The 23,683-nt window shown below is 40.5% G+C and overlaps 1 protein-coding gene across 13 annotated transcripts in view; it reads right to left on the bottom strand.

Moving 5' to 3' along the window:
* Positions 1-389: 389 nt before the first annotated feature.
* Positions 390-23,683, bottom strand: part of mGluR (metabotropic Glutamate Receptor) — a 34,613-nt gene continuing 11,319 nt past the window's right edge. For 8 of the 13 annotated variants that reach the window (XM_076617877.1, XM_076617883.1, XM_076617884.1 and 5 more), the window contains 6 exons: positions 18,920-20,039; positions 17,648-18,456; positions 12,942-13,054; positions 10,383-11,039; positions 9,470-9,941; positions 390-3,085 (listed from right to left, as the gene is read on the bottom strand). In XM_076617877.1, the coding sequence (XP_076473992.1) occupies positions 2,940-3,085; positions 9,470-9,941; positions 10,383-11,039; positions 12,942-13,054; positions 17,648-18,456; positions 18,920-19,467 (2,745 nt within the window). In that variant the 5' untranslated portion in view covers positions 19,468-20,039 and the 3' untranslated portion in view covers positions 390-2,939. Of the gene's footprint in view, positions 3,086-9,469; positions 9,942-10,382; positions 11,040-11,718; positions 11,941-12,941; positions 13,055-17,647; positions 18,457-18,919; positions 20,040-20,117; positions 20,270-23,683 lie in introns of those variants that run through there. The other 5 variants (XM_033342950.2, XM_076617879.1, XM_076617880.1 and 2 more) reach the window with 4 other exon arrangements.

Consider the following 23,683-nt stretch of genomic DNA (forward strand, 5'->3'; position numbering starts at 1 on the left):
ATTAGAAGTTTGACAACAATTTGATTGTCGTTGCATTGCTAATTTATCAGTTATCAAAATTAGCTTATATTTCTATAAGTCACGAAATGAACGCAACACTTTTTTCATGGGATCCGTGCGTAAGTACTTTTTTAATTATATTAAAACTGTATCGAAATTATTATACATAATATATATTTTGTTGCTGATTATGAGTTTAATACACGAGTTTGTCAATTTTAACGCAGGGATTGGAATTGAGATTGATGATACGTTTAATTGGGCTCCTATCAAGTGATGAATATTTTCTTACATTAACATTAATTAAATTTTAATTAATTTTTGTTTTATTAGTAATTGGGGAGAGGGAGGAGATATGTTCAAGTAGAGCGAATAATAAAATGCCAGAATTCCTTTTGACGGGGAAAATCTATTTCAATGATCGGTGTTATAATAAAAGATACAAAGTTATCTTTTTTGTATGATGCATCGTATTCATTCGAACTATAATTCCCCATCGTGCCAATCTTTCCTTACATTCTCCTTCTTAATAACGACAAAATTTTGTTCGTTCGTAACAATCGTGCTTTCATTCGTGCGTATAATCGTCGAAGATTATAATTACAAGTGTAACAATCTAACTTTCTCTATATCTCGACTTTTCCTCATCAATAGTTCGATCTTTGCAGATCGTTAAATGAATTTTGGAATTATAGTCTTCGAGATTTCTCATACGATTCAATAGTCGTCTTTTCTGTTTCCTGCGTTACATGCCTCCAGCAAAAAACTAAATGCCACTAGTCGCCTCAGAGAACGAAATCGTGGTGTTGTTAATCGAACAGGTCGAGTGTAAATCCTGATATTGATCGAACCAGGTTGAAGTTCGCCTTATAGCGATTTATTTATTGTCTACTATTCACGGAGGAAATGTATATTGAATCCACGCATCGCGTAATCGGCCTAGTTTCAAAATTTTCCGCCATTCATCTTTCCCTGTCATCGTCATTTTCCTGTCCCTTTCTTCTTCTCTTTCATATCCTCTTTCCCTTTGTCACCCTTGTTCTCTCTGTACTGCAGTTATTGTTCTAAAGTGTCGTACGGCAGACTATGGAATTGCACTTCTTTTACGCTCCTTTTTATTGACTGCTGGTAATTCCATATTTGCGATCCGAACGCTTTACGATTATAATAAACAACAGAAATAAACATTTGGAACGTTCAACTCGTTAAAGATATCAATTACTCGCTAAAAAATAATAACAATCTTAAGGGAACGATCTAGCTCGTAATCGAAACAATTTCATGTCCTTTAGGAACTCAAATCCATACAAAAAATGCGGGAAGTAATTCGAAAACGAAAGATATTCTTTTAATGGAAATTTGGTTTCGTTTCCAACTATAACGAACGATCTTCCCGAATTAATTGCAGCTAGTTGCGAGGAAAATGAACAACTTACGTAATCGTGTGCCGAAAACAAACACATAATATTTCGTGCAACGATAGAACTGTATTTGTGTGTTTATTTGTATATGTATGTGACTGTATGTACGCGAGTACTTTATGTAATAGTATATATATAATATATATATACATATATACATACATATATATATACATCTCACGGAATGTAAATATTTTCTTCTTTACTTCGTCAACGATCTATGTGGGAAGAACGTGGACAATGAACGTCGATTACTCGAACAAGCTAATTACATATGCGTGAGCAAACCCTTTCCGACAGAGTAATTCCTGGCACGAGTTACCCATACGCACGAGTGTGCGCATGCAGATACTCCAACGATTTAGCATTTAGCGTAGTCTCGGTTAAATACTCGGCTAAATACCAGAGAGAAAACTCTATTCGATCGCATCATTATTAATCGTAATCGAATTTAATCGTCGATACGCGGCCGAACGCGCCGCTTTAATTGTACCAATTAGTCAGCTCGTTAAACCAATAACAGATACAAACATTGTAAAATTCATTCGCCTGTGGATGATAATTGTTGGGATATTCTCCGCTATTCGAATTCTTTCTGCGAATTCTCCTCTAGCTGTCGTCAACGATGCTGACTTCCGATTCGTTCGATCTCGTTGCCGAGACTAATCATATTTAGACTTTCAAACTCATGCCAGTCAGATCGCGTGTGTACTATACCTATATTGGCATATAATATAAATATCCGTATACGTGCCTGTGTACGTATATCGTTCATATATATTATTCACAAAGATAACCGTTTTAACAGTAACAATAACGACAACAGCGATCGCGATACGAATGATCTCGATATAACGAACGAACGAAGACGACAGCGACAGTACCGATATTTGTGTCGAATAATATGCAACGCAGGTTTTCGTAATAACGCTTATAAACAGTTCTCCATATATATCGCGATGTTAGCATATCTTGTAATATCGTACACTTCGTGCACGAGTAATAAACAGAGTAATCTAAGCGTATGTACATACGACGTAGTCACGGCGTTTTTCTTTCATGTCTTTCTTTCTTCTCTTCGCGTTATCTCCACTCTTGGGATCCAAGATCCCTGATTTTTAATCGTACGATGGATCTACGTGCAAGGAAGTCGAGCTTGCTCATGGCCGTGGAGGATCGAAGGCGTATCGTAGGAACCAGCAGTGCGCACAGAAGGAAGAATCGGAAGTGCCTTCGTTAAGCCGGCTCTAGTGACTTTTCCCGTCACTCCCTTATCTCACACACACCCACACACACACACATACGCACGCGCACGCACATTATTTTCGTCCGCTTTGCACGACTGCTTTTTTGCCGTGCAACTTTTTCACCGTATTCGAAATACATACTTTTCTTATTAGCACGAATTCGCACTATTCACACGTGTCGTGGTCCTCCTTCAGCGGACTCGGAGGTCTTATCGGTTGGCCGGCCGCCAGAATGCCGCGTTTCCTCAAATCTGAATTACAGCCCGCTTCTCTACAGCTGCGCTACTTGCTCGTTATTAGTTTTGCTCGATGTGTTCGACGCTAGGGAGATCTCCGTCACGCCTACAGACGTCTGTACCGCGGCCGTCAGTGCACTCTGGAGAGGCATGCTCTCGCTGGTTAGTTCACATCCCGTGTCTGAAATGTATAGATCGTACTACGATTGTAATTCATAATATATCAGAAGCTCTTTGTATAATTAAGAAGTTTTCTGGAAAAACTCTATACATATTTCTTTAATTATAAATATAGCTCTATATTTGCCTTGTGTATGTATTTTTTTTTAATACAAAATGGACGAAATTTAATATTAAAAATATTACAAATAATGTTAGTAATACCAAAAAGCTAAAGCTTTTAACGCAATTTATTCAATTTGGCATCTCGACGTATGAAGCTTTTTCCAGATTATATTGCATAGTTTTATAAAACAATGTAAAACAACATATATGAAACGATTGTACCACCAATGTCAAATGTTGTATAGATCGCATGAAATTTTGTAAAATTAGGTGTCGTATAACTTTAGGTGTCACTATATCAATTAGTTTCGCTTCTCGAAAATTTAATTTGCAACAATATGTACCAATGTACGTCACTTCGAGTGATTGTACACGAGGTACTTGGCAATTTGGTTGATGGGGCTTCTGAAAGGGGACAAGGAAGGTTTTAATGGGAGGATGGAATGCCATTTACGATCGGTCAGGGTTATTAAGTTGAATATCGTTTTCACAGGAGGATGTTACGACAGCTGGTGTAAAATTTATTGACCGTTAAAGCCCCATTAACGTCTCGCTTCTCTACCATTCGTTTTAAAGATGGAAAACGCCATTTAAGTAGTTAATTCATTTTAAACGAACTTCCCATTTTTCATAAATCCTGCGTTTGATTCGTCGAGTACTACTCGCAATTGCACGCGATTAACACGAATAAAGCGTTCACGTCGTTGCATGAAAAAGCAAAAAAGGGGAGAAAAAAGAAAGGAAAGAGAAAACGACGAGGTAAGTTGGAATTGACGAGTTGTTTGTGAAAATTGCGCTAATTTCGCGAAGAACAACGACGTAGTGTTGTATAATTAGGGAAAGTTCAGATATTTTGCAATAGGCGCAATGAAAGTCTGGGTCGTGTGGGCTGGCTTTCAGGGAAGCAGTTTAAACTTCCTGGAACAGCGCTCGGAAATGAAAATTTCCACTATTAGTTTGAAACTTAACTCGGAGTTGGAAAGAACAAACGTCAGTGCCGGCCATTGTGCCCGCCACCAAACCTCCTACGATCATTCGACTTAAACTGCTTTAATTGGAATTGATATTTGGGCAGTGACTATCTGGAAAGCTTCTTTACTTTTTCTCGTGACTAATTTATATCTATGTTGCTTCAAAGAAATAACTTCTTTGCGAATAATTAAAATTGTGAAATTCAAAGGAAAACTGGTACAAATGATACGTTATAGGTATCTCCTTTTTAACTCGTTAATACTAGAATTACCAAATCCATTGAAATGTACTATTAAATGTAGTGTTTGGGAAGGAACACTCTATGAGGATCACACAGTGGATATCGGAAATACTAACAAAAATTTTGATTCGTTGAACGCGTCAAATCTCTGCGTGTATCTTGATGAGTTAATATGAGAAAAATCATTTAGGCTAAGGTATATTTAAAGCCCAAATACGGCTGCTACGTATCATATCTTGTATCCATCTCGTTTTTAAAAAAAATGCTCTTGTATTTTTCCATATTTTCACTCAGCCTCCTGTTTGATATTAAAAAAAAGAAAAATAGAAAAAGAATAAACAAGCGATTTAACTATTGAGCAAAAACCTTCCATGGGAAAAGAGTAAAAAGGTCGAGAGGAAAAAACCGAGAAAAGGAGGAAAAGCTATTAAAGATTGGTGCGATGTCGAAGGAGGTGCTAAAATGGTCCAGGACAAAGAGGAAAAATGTCTAAAATTACGGTCGTATCGGTTCAGACACGTGAAACAAGAGTAGCGTGACGTATCGATTGTTCGCGGTTAAAAAAAGGTTAAGAAAGATTGTGACGGAAAAGAGTTAAAAGGCAGAAGCAAAAAAACACAAGAGAGAGAGAGAGAGAGAGAGAGAGATATAAAAAAAAGAGAGAAGAGAGAAACGTTGTTATTCCCTGGCGTTGATACTAGTCGATGGTGCGAACAAGGACGAGTTCAGCTCTGCTTGGAGAGCGAAAAATGTCGATCGTAATTAGCGCTAAGAGGTTCGATTGCAGTAATAGCGTATTTCTCTTTATGCAATATTAACTGCGTGTTTCGGCTCCTCCGGTAACGAACGGATAATTAATACGCAGTTAATAATACATTCCGACTGATCGATCTGGCAAGAAGCAGCCTTGATTTTAGGTTGTATGAGAACCAGCCAGAGACCATCAAGGACTAGTTTTCTGTCTTCTTTGGCTACAAAATCAGGAATCTAGCTTTAGTAACGTCAGAATGTCCAATAAAATCGCCAGAATATTTCTAAATTAACGCATTCGACGTGCTAATCCATATAGTGCTAGCACCATGGATGGATATTCCTTTCTACGTTATCATATTAGGGCACTTGCAAAGAAGGAAAGCAAATCTGATAAATCCTTAAATTAGAACTTTTAAGAATTATAATGGGATTTGGAACTTGAGGCGATGTAGAAATTTTCGTATATCGCATGTATGGTTTAAAGGTATCATAATTTAACCCTTAGACTCTAAACGTTTTTACGATATCCTCAAATTGTAGACGTAGATCTTTTCGATGGATCTTTCAGTAGCTAATACTTGTTAAAAGAGTTCAAAAATATTGATATGACATCCTGAAACTTTCTAAATTAAGGTTATTATAAAACATTTATCAAATAATTTATTTAGATAAGTCATATCGTAAAGAATACAAAGTAAAACATGCGAAATACAATGAAGTACAAAATTTTATAAAGTAAAAGAAACCGGAAAATTACAGTTTAAGGATCATACTTTGATAAACAAAAAATACGTTGCACCTGTTGATTAAAATTAAATAGTTAACTTTACGGCCTGAATACCCCCAATTTTTAAAGGTATCTGGGTTAAATGAAAAATATTTAGTCTTCAAATAGAAACACTTTATTATAAAAACTGATGCAAAAACATAAATAATAATTGTAATAATTTATACGTAAATTTAATCACAATATAAATTTATCAACAAAACTATTGTCCGCAGCTAAAACAGGACAGAAGCCTGTGATTTACCTACACAAAATGTATACGGGGATATTCTGTATCCTCTGTAGGTTCCACATCACCGTTGTTCGATGATAAACTGACGCAGATATCTGCCCTTGTAAACATAGGTTTCCCTACCCAATAACTTCTTTTTAGGCGGGGGAAAATATTTTTTACCTACTATCTTGCGAGAACTACAATCCAGTCGAAATATATGTATATACATGTATAGCCCGGGCATGGAACACCCACAGTTTAAGGATTACGTTAATTCATTTATACAAAATTCAAATACAAAATTCTAACCAATTAATCTAAACCAATTAAAATAATTTAGATCAATTATCGTATTCTTTAAGAGATTAGTTGGTATCTTAACACTTATGTGGAAATGCATGCGTACGCTTATGAAATTATTAAATACGATCTAACGAAATTTCCCGGCGAATTTTCAACGCGGACTGCGAAACGCTCATCGCTTAAATCTTTTGAAATTTTGTTATCCCGTAATATTCGGTAAAATATAGGGAGAGCAAAAGGGCTAGAACAATCAATGCCAGTTACAAATCACCACCTAACGATTCTCACGAAATTCTACGTAAATTGCAACCACAGAAGTACTATGTGTACCATGTCGCGACGAAATGACTTTTCCCGATCATACGATTAACTAGGAGACTGATAGCGAAGATTAAGCTTAGACAGACGCAGCCGCAAGCCGTTATGTAAAAGGCTAATTGTAAGGAAGCTTTGAAAACATCTTTTTAAAAATAAATATTTTCAAATTGTACATACAAGTTTTTAGTAATTCGAAACCCATTACCATTTTTACGGGTTTGGTAGTTACACTGCTAAGCAAGATTCTAATTAAACTTTCCCGAAGATCACTGGACTCGATGGATGATTACCTCACCTGAATTCCATGAAACTTTCACATCTCCGCACTACCGGCGAGACCCTCTAACTAATGGAAGAGGTACTGAACGGCTAAAATTCTCTCCCTTTCAACCTTGTTTTATCTCTTGCTACCTTAGGTGGCAAGTTTGAAAATATTCCGAGAGGCAAAGATAAATGTAAGTGACTGCGCTAGATCCAAGAATTAACTTAATAATTTAGCGTAGCATGAACAATTCCGGCCATTATCGTTTCCCCGGCCATAATCCCCAGTGATTACACGCCGTACCGTGCCGCCCGGCTGTGTAACTAGTCCGTAATTACAATAGACAGTGGTAATGGGAGAATCGATTTCCATACGGAAATTGAACGAGAGTCGATCCACCACTGGCAATCGGATTCACGTTAAGTATCATAGCCGGGAAATATTATGGTCACTTAGGCAAGATGACGTACGTAATTTCGTATTAAATACTTGCGCGAGAGTTCCTTCAGCTCTCTGACTTCTTTCTGCCTATTTTGTCTTCCCCTTCGGGCGAACCGAATCGGCCGTAAAATTTCCCAAGCTGATATTCCAATATGTAAACGCGATGCTGACGCGAGGAAGGAAATTAGCGTCAAGCACCGACTGTTTGCGATTCTTTCTGCACACCAGTTTCCCATCTTCTTCTACCAGAGGAACTCGAGTACCTCGACGATGACGGATGAAACATAATGCAGAAAATTGGAATTACGCGTCGATCTTTCCCTCGATCGAGAGTCGTCGAAACGAAATTTACATCTCGAGAATCCCTGGCGATTCCTCAACGACGTCAGACGTTATTCTCCTTAGTAAGATCCGATAAAAGATCGAGTTACACATTTGTCGTGTTCGTCGGTCGCCTCGCATTATCTAACAAGATTCGATCGCGGTAGAAAATATCGAGATTTGTTTTAGGAGACCTAACCGTGAAATAGGAATTCCTTATCCAAAGGTTCCTTATCCAAGCAAGGCCAAAGTCAAATCTGAATTCATTTCTAAAAAATACAGTACATTGTGCCAGAAATATTTTTATGCACATCTTGGAAATTAAAATCAAACGGCGCGGCGGTTACTTATGTACGAGTACAAGAGTAATTACTCAGAATATTGACAATATACACATATCAAGATTAATGAAATCTACGAGACCTGTCCTTTTCTATTTAATTAACAATCTACTTACTCCACACAGGGAATATATGCATGTACATTGTACATATATACGACAAGGTTTTCTGAAATTTTGCGTCACGGTTGTTGCAGCACCTCGTCATTTTAATCATCGATGAAAGGGTTAGGCGTCGTAGCTGTTTCAGGCTTAGAATAACTATAATGCTCCGGGACAAAACAACGTTTCCTCGATAGAAAGGTTGTGCCATGGCAGACATCTGAAGATCCAACAAATTGATCGACTCCGTGTCGTGATAAAGTGCGGAGTACAAAGAAAATATGTGCGACGTACGGTCAAGAGAGCGGACCCGTGGGTGGTGCAAGGTGTTGGCAGTGAGCCGAGTTCACTACCGTGTTTGAGGCTTCGTAATTTGCGAGCGAATCGAGTCAGCGGATTCGGGCATTATTAGCCACCTTTATCATCGCAGGCAGATTCGAACCGAGGCTAAAGCCGACTTCTTTTAAAATGGAGCACCGCGAATACTATATATTCGCGCGGTGTAATCGATCGGTTACGTCTCTACGTCTTATGGGACCGTTTAGCGTGCCAAGGTTTTATTGGATTCCAAATGTAAATCTTAATCTTTCTCCACAATGGGATCTAGCTTTAATAGATTGTTGGCTGAAAGGATATGTCTCGTTTCGTGAGATGTCGGGATGACGGATGAAAGGATATTATCAAGGTTGATTTGCTGACAATGTAGACTCGATACGCATAGCCTTGTATTTTCTGTACGTTTCAAAATTCTCGCTTCTTCCTGATCAAAGTACAGGACGATACGAAAGCAGCGCAATTCTACATAAATATTAGAATTCTATATGTTTGGAAAGGGTTCTAGTCTGTATTAGAAATTTACGCAACTACACTCTCTGAGTTATTTTCGACTCAACGTCATATCACTAACAAATTTAAAAAAAAGGAAATAATTGTTATGCATATGCATGATTTTTTGCCTCAATTTTTGCTAGACGATTTGTTTATTACGAATAGTAACGAGAGTGTGAAGCTTAGACGTTTCTCATCGTTAATCGATGTACGTACAAATTATAGTACCACTTTTTTCACATAGCTGAACATTTCTGTTTACGTGACGAAATATGTCTGGAACCGTATAAACTGTAATAACCGTATCATTTACACGGTTATTTCAAATAAGATATGCGCAAGTCTGACCCGACTCTGGTACCTTTTCTTTATGTTCTTCGATACAAATATTTACTCACATTTGGTAATAGAAGAGGTTCCCGCGCTACTCCCTTGCTTCTTAGACTTATCGCCCATAGTGACTTTCCTGCGGATGTTTTTGTCCGGTTGAAAGACGATGATGTACACCTTTGGCGAGTATAAGCAAACTAATGTCACCGTGGCGCTTAAACTAATCGCCACGCAGAGTGTGGTAATTTGAGTCTCGTGTGCGTTTCCGGTTCCAAAGTAGATCGGCACGAATGCCAACCAGATGATACAGGTGGTGTACATAGTAAAGCCGATGAATTTGCTCTCGTTGAAGTTCTCCGGTATTTTCCGTGTCTTCACCGCGTACACTGTTGAGATTAGGATTAGCAACGCGTTGTACAACTGGGAGAAGAGGAAGCTCATGTCCTGGATATTACACTTGAGGATCACCTGCTTGCGGTCTGGGTAGGAGAATCTTCTTCCCGGTGGTTCGATGATCATCCATACCAGGGTCAAAACCACCTGATATCATGAAAGCACAGATACAACACGATTGGAAATTTCAGAACCGTTTCGTTATTTATTTATTACGGTTTCAGTGAAAGAGATTAACATCTTCAATGGATACGACGTGGATCAGAGTTATACTCAAAAATGTGAATACATCGAATACTGATTCGATTGCTAAAGATGTAAAAGATGTTTTTCTAAGCTAGAATATCTCCTTTAAAATGACTTCGAGGATACCTCTTGCATTAAGATTCATTATATTAAGACTCAATTATATTTATACGAAGAATATTTTCTGCGATGTATTCCGTTGTTAGCGCAATTCCGCACGATTTACAGACGAAAAAGTTATTTATTAGTATTGTAAGCAATGAAAAAATTCCATAACGAACGTGTTAATCAAAGAGCTATATTCAATAAACGACAAACAGTTGCTTCATTTTTTTCTCTTACCTGCAGTGCGATCAGCGCGGCCGCGATGCAGACTTGGGACGCAGGACTAATGTATCTTGGCCTAACGGCCGACCTCGATGCAGAATCGAAGATTCTGGCGATCCTATTCGTCTTGGTCAACAGTGCTCCATAAACTGCACTGAAACTCACCCCCACACCGAACCTCTGAAGAATGCAGGTAACTGTAGTAGGCGTTGCTAGCAACAGGAACGTGTTCAGGTAACAAACGAGCACACCAGCCAGCAAAATGATCGTAAGCTCGCGTCCTGACGCTCTAACTACGGGTGTGTCTCTATGGTGGAACAATAGACACGCGACTGCAAGGGTGGCTACGATTCCAAGACACGAAATCACCGCTGGCGCGATCGCAAACGCGCTGTTCCATCTGATGTGGTTTATGGGCAACTCGTAGCAGCCCCTCTTGTCTTCGTGTGGCCATTTGCCCGGGCCACAGTCCACGCAGGTGTACTCGTCGTAGACGTACTCGTACTCCTCGCACTGGTCGCACACCCAGCAACAAGTGTCACCCTGTTGCTTCTTTATCATACCTGACTCGCAGGGTAGCGAGCATGCCGAGATTGGTAGATCCTTGGTGCCTCGTGCCCAGACCAGTTCCTCCGTGCGAATATCCAATGAGTTGAACCATTTTCCTACCACCTATTCGAGAGATATTTCCATCGTTACCGATCGATCGACCCATCTTCTCGTCGAGTGTCGCGAACGATATGATGAATGCGATTTAGGATGTCGTAGGATCTGTATCCTGTCGATCGCGTGAAAATTGGTAGTGAAAAGCGATAGTAGTAACACGTTCGAAACATAGGCGTTAATCGACGTCGAAATTTCAGGTGAACTCTATTGGATGGACAATCGAGTGAATGCTCGAAACGATACACGATTTCAATTCTGTCTACTCGATGTCTGTCGTAGGCGCGTTCTGACAGAAACATTTATAAAATTGGAAAGTTTGTTCTCTGGGGAGGAAATTCTTTTATTTGACCTGCGATCGATCGAAAGATAGGAGGCGTGTTGTTATTTTCATTTTTCGAGATGGATGTTTCGGATAAAACGCGTCGCTGCGCAACTTAGATACTCCACTTTGATAATGAAATATACATTCGTACGGGGACTGAAATACGAATTCGCGTGGGAATTTTTGGGGAAAAGATTGTACTCCACCCGTTATCCGTGGATATACGGACGGTCTCCTTTTTTCCTCTTCTTTTTCCTTTTTCTTTCACTTTTTTCTTTAATAAATGGCCAGAACGTTGGTGCAATAAAACTCGCGTTCTTTGACAATTTAGAGTTACCTGTTCCGTCGAGCAAAGGTTATATTTCATCCTGTAAGTTGCATCCAGCGGTAGGAAGGCGGACGTAGCGAAGGTCACGTTGCAATTTATGTCCAGCCGCTACTTTATCGCTGGAAACACGACCGGTGCACCCGGTTTTACGTTGATTTACGATTTTTATCGAGAAACAATCGTTAATTGGATACAACAGACGAGGGACTGGAGTTCTGACTTTTCGTTCTCGTACGTAGTTGATATTGGTTTCACATCTACAAATAAGATCATAGAGTAATGATGGTGAGCGAGAGAGGCAAGTCTCTTTGCTTCTGTGTCGTCAGTTGTCCCATTAGCCGTTTTATCATCTTTAAATAGTATATGGACAGGTATGAAGAGTCATGAGCGACTTTGGCGATCACCAAGACGAAATGGTACTTTTCAGGACATCATCCAAGACGGATGCTGTCACCGTTCCAAGAAGAATTATTCCAAGAAGAATTATCACGCCGTTGTAAGAAGAATTAATACTCGAAATACTATAAAAGGAAAAAGAAGGGAAGACTCTCTGGTTTTGTTAGTTTCTAGCTATAGAAGGTTAAAAAGCTATACAGAGAAAGTATAAAAACCTAAAAAAGAACATAACGCACAAAATGATTTAGAAATGGAAAAGGTCAATTATTTAACATTACTTGTCAGCAAGGCGAAGTAATTTAAAAGTGCGATTTACAAAAGTTTGTGAACAAATTTGAGAGAATGGAGAAAGGACAAATTCAAGTAAAAGTACCTTAAATCCAATTTCTCAAAGAAGAAAATCAATTTCGTGAAACAGTTAAAAAACCCTCTGAAGAAACAGGTTAGAAGAGCTTAAAAGTGACGAAGTGTACAAGGAATAGGGGATAAAATTCAATTGTGTAACCGAAGCTAATTTCCTAGGATCGGGGAATTATTTCAATTTATAGCAGTTCACACTCCCCCGAAGTTTCAGGAAGGATAATTATCTCTGCCGGTCGTTGAAATTCGCCAAATCCAATAATAGGAACTTCAATTTCGATATTGTACCAGGTTCGAATGAGCGTAAAACTGCCGAAAGCGGTTCACCCGACGATGAGTCTGGAGTTCGCGGGAAGTTTGCCCTCCGGCTCTGGGGAACGATGACGAAGAATGATGCTAAAGAGGGTAGAAGGAGAGGAATGAGAGAAAAGAGAGCAGGAAGGCCGTATTTCGACAAGTTCCAATTAATCGGTGGAAAAAAGTCAAAAGTACTTTTACTTGCCCGATAGTGATATCCATTAGTCCCGTTAGTTGCCGATTTCCGAAAGTTGAGGATTTCGTACCGCGCCAGCCCGTCCCCGTGCTCGTCGAACTTTACCTCGCTGCCAGCAGTGTCTGAAACATTATACTCGTGAGTTCGTTTTTGTATTTCCAGAACGCGGAAGCTGAGAAAAGATACGATTTCGAACAGTAAAATACAGAGAATGTAGGGGCAAAGCGATAACAGCAATTTAATCAATTTCGTGCTCCCGTAAATCGGCGTTAAGTTCGAGAGCGTGTATAGATGCATCTAAACACCGATTCTCGCTCTACTGCAGCCTATAATCATAGTTCCTAGTCGTACATTTAGAATTATTCATAATTCTTAATCTTTCTCCTTTTAGTACAATTACGAAGTGTGAGCGAAGTTTAATGTCTCTCGATAAAATCATTTTCCAAGAACTCTGTTCTGTATCTATAAAACAATTGGCCTCTGTCCGAGCCTAGAAGTCAGCGTAGATCTTAATAATTAGATATGGAACACAACCAAGTCTGCTTCTGGCCAATTATGTTATATGAATTTAAAACAGATGTAAATGTAAAACTACTTAAAATTCTTTTTCATCTCTTTATCCTTAGATCTGATACTATCTGTCTGCCACCATTTTTAGTCGTTGAAAAATCATTTAAATGGAAGGAAATATAAACAGATAGTCAAAAGACACGTGTGTATCGCCGTTTTTAAAACAAAATCAGCTGCTTTCTGTGAAAATCTATGGTATAAAGACACTTGTAAAGAAGTGGATGTTCAAGAAATGAAATTTTTGTACGTTTGTCCTAATACGTTTTGTCTTAATTCGATGATTAGAGATTACAGTTACGTTTATAAATTTTTATCTATTCGTCGAGCCGTTCCGCGGAACGTAGCTGTTTCTTCTACGCGATGTTCGGTGGTTTTAAGAACAGGATTAATACCCCGTTCAGGAAGGAGAGATTTTCCTCTGTTGCCTGTACATTACAAAACGTTTTATCAGGAATCCCAGTTTCCGGTACATTTTCTTATGTTTTTTCTCATATCGCGATCCATACGCTACATTTAGTTTCACGAAAAATGGTTTCGGTAGATTTGCACAGCGGATTTACGCGGCCAATGCGACGATTTCATTTGCATATTGCATGTTCGTTTCAGTTTTAATATATCCAGGCAGACACGATCACGGCAATGCGACTTTTAATTATCGCACTTCCGCTTCGCGTAATTGACATATGATTGTGCTTGCCTCCAACCTTCGTCTCTACCAGATAACTCGATGGAAACTAAAATTATACATATATTTCCCTTTGCGTTTTTAACACGATATAAAGAGCGAGGAATGCGAAAACTTTCCAACGACTCCCGTTTTTTATTAACAGCGGGAAAACCTTTTTATTCGATGTAAATTAATGTTGGAACTGATTGGCATCTTTTGCCTGATATTTTTTTTATTATATTAACTCACGATGATTATAGATAGTACGCACGTAAGCACTTTCGTTCGTGAAAGCTATGGGAAGCTTATAATTTCGGAAGAATCATTCTTGATTAACGAGAAACGTTTGAAATCGAGATTATCTGATCTTCCTCTGGTCTTATTCTAATTGTAAGCGGCTCGCGCGTTTTTCTTTCCTCGATGCAAGCAAGGAGTCGATTCAAGGGAAATAACGCGAAACGTCAAGCATGATAAAGATTTTGCTAATTCTGCAAGTTGTACGGAAATTAAAGATTGCGGTAGCTTTTAACGCTCAAAGCAGTCAATTCGCAATTTTATTACGTAGAGCAAAGGTAGCAAACGGTGATCAGCCGCGGAAACGCCTAATGCATTCCTTCATTAGCTGCACGAGGCAAATTGTAATATCAGCGTGTATCAGATTAGGTCAGACTATGGCGTGTGCCCCGCGTACCACACGTTTGTTTCTTCGGCCCATAACTCAACCGCATACAGCTTTGCCACCTAACAACTGGAATAATATTTCTCCTTGGTGACCAGTCTATATTCCTGACTCAATTACTGCCACGCAATTAAAAATCAGCCATGCACGTACAACAAAGTCACGACTGATACGCATCGAATCGTAAAATCGACACGCTATGGCATCCCATCGTTCACTCTAAAAATGAACGAGCATTCACGGTCTCGTTAGAGAGTCTCTAAAACATGTAATAGATTCATTTACATGCGCATTAAAAAAAAAAAAAGAAAAAAAAGAAAGAAGAGAAAATACAAGAGACAAAAATACAATTTCTTCCGATCCATTTTGTGGTACGGGTTGTAATCTCCGATTCATCCGGTCGCCCGTGGCGAGAGAGCTCGCCGCGCGCGGATCGATCTAAAACGTGCAAAGTCACCGAAACCGGGCCATTATTTCCTGGTCATTTCGTAGAAATCGCCCTCGACGTGCACACGTCCACCGAACGAATCGATAACGTTGGCCCCGGCCGCACCACCAACAGATTTGACTCGAGATATCGTTCGAACTCACCGTGATGCACGTGTACTTCATCGCGAACGATCACCGCGTCCGATCGTACGAGAGAAAAAAGAGGAAAATAAAAAAGATAGAAAAAAGGTTGGAGAACGTAAATCTATAGCAGAAAAACGGGGTTGAACACGAGGGTGATCGCAAAAAGGAATGTCGAGACGCGAGAGCTCCCGCATTACCTACTTTGTTCTTTGAGGCTGATGCATCTTTAACATAAACCTTCGTCACGCATTGGTTTGATAAACGGGGAAAAAACAATGGCCTTGGACTGCACATTTAGGATCGATACAGCACGATCCCCTTGTGATACTACCTCCCTCCACTTTTTTTCCAGTCTGTCTTTTTCTCTCTTCTCCTCATTTCCGTATTATCAAACCCTCTCTGTTCTATCTCTGTACTTGTCTGCCGCTTTCCTCGTACGCCTGTCACCCAAGCGTCACGGCCGCACACTAGCGAAAAATTACGAAATCACGATGTGATTCGTCTGTTCTAATCTTCGTCCCTGTTTTTGACTTTAAAGCGACAGTCCGTTAAATCGAAAGTGCAATTAATCAGAACTGAAATAAATACAATATTCTGGCTTTTACCGATGAATTTTGGAAAGGAAACAGGAGAAATAATAACAGTGAAATAAAATAAAGTTTTATGTATTGTAAAAGCGCGTTTTAAATCATCGCAGTTCACCGTACGAGCATCCATGCGTGTTAATAGAATTTGCTTCTAGAATGTAAGTTTAAATTTTAAAATAATAAATCATCGGTAAATGTTTACAGTTATCGGCAAATACATTTATCAGTATCACTATGTACAGTTAACGTTAATTATTTGATCATGTACTCATTTATATTCGTTGACTCCGAACGACTTACCAACTCCCTTTCTATTTTCGTTTTCGCCATTTTTTTTTCATTCCTCTGTCTCTATCACAGTGTGCTCTTAGGATAAAAATTTGACACGATCCGTACTTTGTCTGGAATTGAAACGTCCCTCACCCGCCTCGTTGAGCAAGGCATCGCGACGCTCGTATCAATTTCAAGTACGAAGCAGCTAAAATCACCGCAACCTTCGTTCTCTAGTTCGCGTTTCCACCGGCCACGCCAAAAATTCGTTTCGCCCATACCCATGTCAGGAAATCTGAATCGAGGTACGAGGCCAGAATGAACGGCACGGCGCGTTCGGGCTTTCCGTGTTCGATCTAGGAATGCATTGGTCTCTGGAGAAATGCCTGGAATAATTCAGTCTGGTCCATTCCACGATCCTTGCAAGCCTTCGTGCGGTTAGAGGATGATTTGATACAAGAATAGTGTAAGATATATGGATCACTGATTTCGTTAAATCTTTGAGCGCTAATACATTTTATCACTCTGTTCGCAACAATACTATGCGATTCAGTTCCGAAAACTATGCGGACCAACGCACTTTTGTAACTCTTGCAAACGGTTGCAATAAATTTTCGATAGATTAACAATTTCCTTGATAATCTAGATTAATTATTTGTATGGTAATAGCAGATATCCTGATACTTATGAACATCGATGTATATGAGTAAAATGATTCGGTCATTGTTATCCGAAGGATTAAATCCAAGACTGTTTTTGTTATGTTTATGTCAGTTCATATAATAGAGAAAGCAAAGATCGTGATCGGATTGACGGAATACTGGCAACCATAAAACCTTCGCTGTCGCACAAGCAAATGCCGCTATCTTGCCGGGAAAGTAACCGATAAAACTCAATCAAGCGCAAAATGCTCCGATTATCCGCGAATTATCCATCGTTCTCAAAGCAGGCTGCCAAGAACCGTCAAGGTCGGAAAAATTTCATATCGGCCCGCAGAACCACGCCGCTGTGAATATATTCGTTCTGCCGCGTTTATTGTTCACCGGGGTCGTCGATATTATCGGTTTCGCGTTATAAAGCCTGGCGCGAATCGCGCGTTTATTGCTCGCCTTGTTGCAAGGGGAAAAATTTAATACGCGAATACCGGAATACGGAATCAGAGGTGAACCGTTGAACCAAAGAGGATGAGGGATGCAGGCGTAATATATGTATAATACATGCACGATTCTCAAATATAGCAATATGTTCTAGCGCATTGAAAAGCCCGAGGCAGTGACAGAAGGCCGTGCAAAATATCGAATTCCGCCTTTGGAGGCCGTTTGGGTTCGCTGTAACTCTTGTGCATGAGAGTGTGTAATTCGAAACTCACCTGTAAAGGACACGTTCAGCAGGTAGTTTCTATAGAATAGGGCTCGGTCGTAGTTGGCCATCGCGGCGCATAAACCGCTGGTTTTCGTGCACACGTCCCTCTGAAGGTTGTGCAGTGCCAACGCGAAAGCGTACACGGCATCCACGACGAATTGAACCTTCGACTCTTGCTCATATCCGGTTTCCGAGGTCAGTCTAAGCTTCAACGAGCACATGGTGCTATTTTGATTTCCTACGAGCCTGATATTCTTTTTGAGAACGCAACCGAACACTTCCTCCCAGTACTCGCTGAACCAAGGGTTTCGACGGTTCGAGTCCGGAGTTAAGGAGGCCATGTACTCGTCGAAGCCTGGAATGTTCTCCGACTGAAGCTCCACCGTGATAGCGCCTTCAGCTTCTTCTTCGAGACCCTCTACGAGTTTGATTTGACGACCCCAGCCATCGCTAGCCAGCCACTGAAACGGTTGACTGGATGCTGTCATGTTGGATCTTCTGGCCGCTTCGAGGATTCCTCTAGCGTCCTCTGCGCGGGTAAACAGAATTACAGCTCTGGCATTCGGTTTTTTACTCAGTCTCTGGATGATATCGTCGAATACACGATCGTCCGCGGCGCTAGGCACTTTCGCCGCTACCGCGATGCACACGTTACGTTCTGTCGCTTCCCTGGTGAACACCTCGATCCCGTATTCTCCGTAGCTACCCTCGGAGTAGACGGTCGAGACATAGGACCAATTTGCACTTTTCACCACGTCCACCAATGCGATCGATTGGAATGTGTCCGGAGGCACCGTCCTCGCGAAATAGTCGAACCTAATGGAGAGATTAAACGTGGATTTTCTTCGTTATTTCTGGAACAATTATCATAAAATATGCATATCGATGGATATATAATATTATATATAGTCTTGGTATAAGCCTGAGTCCCTTGAGGAAACCTTGCAGATGTGAGTCGTGTTCTTTTGGAGGATATACATATGTATACTGCGTCTTATGTTTTATAACTGTAAAATTACTCTAAAATTTCGAATTCCTAGACAGATGGACTACGAGTATGCAAACTCGAATAGGTAAATTTATCGAAAATGGAAAAGGATGCACGCTTTACTAAAAATTATTGTTACAATGTATCTACTATAAAGTAATTCGTTCGTAAGAAAAATTAATTATGCAACGTAAAGGTTAAATTTTCGACTAAGAAAATCTTATAGAAAGAATGAAAGAATTTTGCTTGGTACGATTAGCAGAATTTGCAAAAGAGAAAGTTCAAAGTTACCTGGTCTTATCGCTAAGCGCCTTAGCGGTAGAAGCAGGCGAGATCTGTGGAATGTGAAACAACCTCAGCAAATTTGCCACTTGTAACGACACGGAGCTATAGGAACCTCCGATAACGCCGAAGATCGGCCCAGCACTGGCCGTCTTCTTCACCCTGGGCACGGATTTGTCCGCACACTCAAGCACGCTGATGTCCAAATTAGACAGAGATGCTCGAACAAAATGCAGACTCTGGTTGAGCGCGTACGTGTCTCTGCCACAGGTGTCAAGGATGTGTACGCCCAGCGTGATGCCTGGAAGTATCTTCTTGTCTTTGTTGATCTGATCCACGGCAAACAGCATCGCCTCGAGTCGTTGCACGCCTCGATTGTAGACGCTTGGCCCGCAAGAGGCGCCGCCCTTCTCGTGCACCGGAAACAGTCCTCCCAGAACAATGTCGCCAGGGATCAGCACTGCTTCCCGCTCGCTGTGCGCCTTCGATTGACTCAACACCGATAGCTGGTGCAGTGATAGCAGCAGAATCAACATCTGAACGAAAGGCTGGCTCATTTTAGCCGGCTTGGACTTTGTCTACTTGTTGCGCGGAGCTTGCTGTTTGCTCAAAGATCGAAGCATTTTATGCCGCGTTCTCGTGAGAAACTTCTTCTGAACGACGTTGACGAATGTTTTCTGTCCGATTTACGATTAATTGGATATTTCTTTAAAGTCGATTCCTCGATTAGGATGGTCAAGGTGTTTCTATAAATTCTATGTATTTATCGATTGCTCGGAACTTAACGAGATTAGGTTGCCGTGCTTGAAGCGCACTGTAGAAAAATCTTAGGTCGATGATTTTTTAGGCCTTCCGTGGTCACCAGGTTTCATTTGGACATCTTCTATTTACACGTTAAAGGCAGTCCTTGGACGATCCTTAGATACGGAATGATTGGTAGTGGCGAAATAGACGGATCCAAAGTTGTCTGATCGCTTTCGTATGTTCCTTCGTTAATACGGTTTCATCAAGAGTAATCCTAGCTATGATTTCATCCATCGTTTCCTCGAGCATCTTCAACCTTTTGTTCCTGAGCCACCGTCCCGAAAAAGCCCGGCTCAAATCTTCGTTTATCCTCCTCGCCTTCAGCCTGAAGTTCGCGTAAGCAATTTCGATATTAGTGCGTCAGGATTTGGAGGAAAGCGGAGAGGATCACCGGAGTACCTACATACATAGTTTATCGATCGTCCGAAGTCATCAGCCGAATGTGTTTTATTTTCCGATCAGACGACCCGGAAAAGTGCTCCTTCGTCAATTTCGCGACACGCATCACGACTCTATTTCGACGATTCTCCGTCGTTCAAGCCATTTTCTGCTTTCCTAGGTCATTAGGGGACACGTGTAACGACGACCATGAGAGCTTCCGGATGTAAGATACGACTTTTCTCTTCTTTTTCAAGTAAAAGTATTGTTCCTTTTAACGGTAGACGATTTCGAACGGTATCGACGATTATAATATTTATAAAATTATCGTCGAAAGGATCAAAATGAAAGCAAGTATTTTATAAGTAGACAGGTGATTTTTTATACAAAGTAGCAAAAAAGCAAGTCTTTATCCACCTATACCTATTTTATAAAAAAGCACACTGTAAAATTTTTATGAAAAAATACGAATTATTAATTTTCACTGTCTTGGTAGTTCTAGTACGAAAATAATTGTGGATTTGATTATTAGACAGAAAAAGATTTAACGGATCCTGCGATATTAATCATATACGTAAATTCTTAAAAAGCAGAAAGTGAAAAGACGGCTTATATCCGGAAGTTTCGAATTCAGATCTGGACGAACTAATTGAAACGTTACGTAGTACATGGTACCCCCATCGAGAAGACGTGCTAGAGGGAAGGAACAAACGACCTTGGAAGACACGAATGTTACAGGTTCACATACTGATTTTTCTGTTCATTTCGAGGAGAAACCAGATGCATTCGAAGTTTTCGAAGGCAAGTTTCCCACGTACAACTGGAACGTCGCCGAAGCGAAGTCGACGAAGGAAGACGAAGGACTTTTGCAAGGCAACTTTCGAAGAAATCTCCAGCTCCTTTATTCTCGAATCCTCTCTTAATCTTTCAGTGAATTCTGATCGCGACAGGGAGACGATAAAAGTATTAATAAGTCGAGCCAGAGCCAAGAAAGATAGGATCGTGTCGAACTTCTATCTCCGATGGAAAATTCCAAAACAGATTTACCAACCTTACTATCTTAAACTTTGTTCCAGTCGTGTGATCGCGAAAGAACGTGTCAACGACTGACACGCTTTCCTTTTTCCTACTTTTTCCACCTGTTTTTTCGTCGTCTTTCTTTTTCTTCTTTTTCATCACCGCAGAACCGCCGGCTTTCCATCTCCCACGCTCACTTTTCGCGTCCCGTTTCGACCGATTTAACTTGACGACCAACGCAACCAAGCCGACTGCTATTTAGGACGATTTCACTTTTACTTTTTTACCGGGAAACAGAGGGGTAGCGAGAGACTCGGCGAGCGCGTCGCTCGCAGCCATCGCAGTGGCTGCGAAAATTCTCCGGGTCGACGTTGCATGGCTCGGGCTCGTTAAATTTCCCCGGCTACGTACTCGTTAAGCGGACTTAATTTCACGGAACTCTAACAAGCGTGACCGTGCTCCCGGCTTTAAATTCGAAAGCCCTCCCACCACTTTTTTTTACTCCTTACCTCACTGACCCAGCTGCCCGCACTTCGTCTTGTTCGAATCGCACGATTTACCAATTACCACTTTTTCGCCAGTATTGTCTTCCTCGTGGCTCTCCATCTTGTTCTCCAAGTAAAACTCTCAGAAGTTTGACTAATATTACAGTTGTTTGTCGAGGAATGTTTATTTATTTGTGACTAATTTAAAGGAATGAAAATCAATCGACCTGCTAGAAATTTTGGACCACCCATCCACAGATCAGGATTAAATGTATAATACTACTGCATTGTTTTCTAGTGTGTATCTAATAAGGCATTTTTTCGACATTTCGATAATTACATAATCCAGTAATTGGAATATCGATAACGTTTATCGTGTAGAATAGTGTTAGTAACGTATTGTATATGTAACTTGTTCGTAGTTATAGTGTATGTTTTGGTAGTATAGCCCGGGAAAATAGTGAGAAGTTATAAGGGAAGCGTAAGATCGAAGAGTTCAAGTACAAGTTTCATCGAGGTCGCTGGATGGTCTACCGACGGTGAACAAGCATCATAAGCGCTTGCACTCTAAGCCATGTGGCGCCGACTTTCCAGACGAATACATTGTATGTAGAGGACTTCAGTTCGCGCGAAGTAACCTCGATCCAGTTTTTATTCTTCGATTTTAGAAGCGATACTCCTTCCAGTTCGAACTCTGCCAGTATACTTAACACTGGACCTTCCAAATCTGTCGAAATAACAAGCTTCAATTTTCTTTATCGCTCGAAACATTCAGAACCAAAAGAATGCCCCGTCGCTCTATCCCATTTAATACCTTGAAAAATCAACGCTCAACGAACTTTGCGTTTCATCGATCGAATAACAAAGATAAAAAGGAGAAAAGGAAAGAAGAAAAAAGAAAATAAGGAATCGAAAGCAGCGACGACACGCTTTATCCGGATGCTTTCGGGTCGTTTTGAGAGAAACGGCCACGGTGTAGCGGCGCAGCAGCCGCGCATTTTCAGGGTTCAGAGAGAAGCGGGGCTGTACTTTTAGCCACGAGATGGACGTCCAAATAGAAGTGTGCATATCGAAAATTTGTCACGTCGCGAATGCGCGCGCACTGCAATTCACGAAGTAAATGGGAGTTTTATGCAAACAGGCTTCCAGTTCTCCGGCAAGTGCCATCCTCCATTTCTTCGAGCCACCGACGCTCTTTGTTAACCGCTCGCGCACGGCCCACTTCTGTCACGGCTACGACTAACACACACGATCCCTCTAGACTCTAAACCACCTGAGCGACATTCTTATCTATGAAGAACCCAAGGAGAGCTAGAAGAACGGACCATTTATCTCTCATCCTTTATCTTACGCGAATGGTAAACTCTTATTAATCTTTCAGGGAAAGATTCTCTGTACCTTCGCGCGAGAGACATCTTCTTCTCGTTTTTCTTTTGTATCAATGGAACTTTCAATCATCGTAGTAAGGTTATTTACGTTAATAGGATATTTCAATCCAACTGAGCTATTCGCGTTGTAATTCGCCAAATTCAGTTATGCACAATTTTTAAGCAATCTAGGTTTGAGAATAGGCTATTTAACTCGTTACCAGTGACGTGATAAACAGTGAAATTTGAAAATTTGAAATAATTTTCATTTGTAACAAATTATAGAACCCATACTTTCAACACGACATTTTATCGCAATTCTCAAAATCGCTCCCTTTCGTACAAAATCATCTGCTCCGCCCCATTTCAGTATATCTGGAACGAAAGAGGAAGCAACCATTTTCCACCGACCACCTTTGGCCCTTCCACATGGAGACCGGCTGGAAATTTCAAACTGTGTGTGTCTCGGTCGAAAGGGAGGCTGGACTTTCTCAACCCTCATCCTCTCTCCTCTTTTTTCTTTTCTCTCCGTTGAATATTCCGGAGGTTGAATATTCACACGCGTGTTTTCGTATCCCGATTCGCTCGATGTACTTTCTCCTCGCACGGAACCTCCACCACCTATACACCTCATTCTCTACCTATCCATCCACCTCCCTTTTTTCCTGTTTGCGTCTGTCTCGCTGGCTTTAAATAAAAAGGGAGTATCTTCCCGTTTTCCC

This window comes from Bombus vancouverensis, chromosome 4 (assembly GCF_051014615.1).
Source record: "Bombus vancouverensis nearcticus chromosome 4, iyBomVanc1_principal, whole genome shotgun sequence".
Lineage (NCBI taxonomy): Eukaryota > Metazoa > Arthropoda > Insecta > Hymenoptera > Apidae > Bombus > Bombus vancouverensis.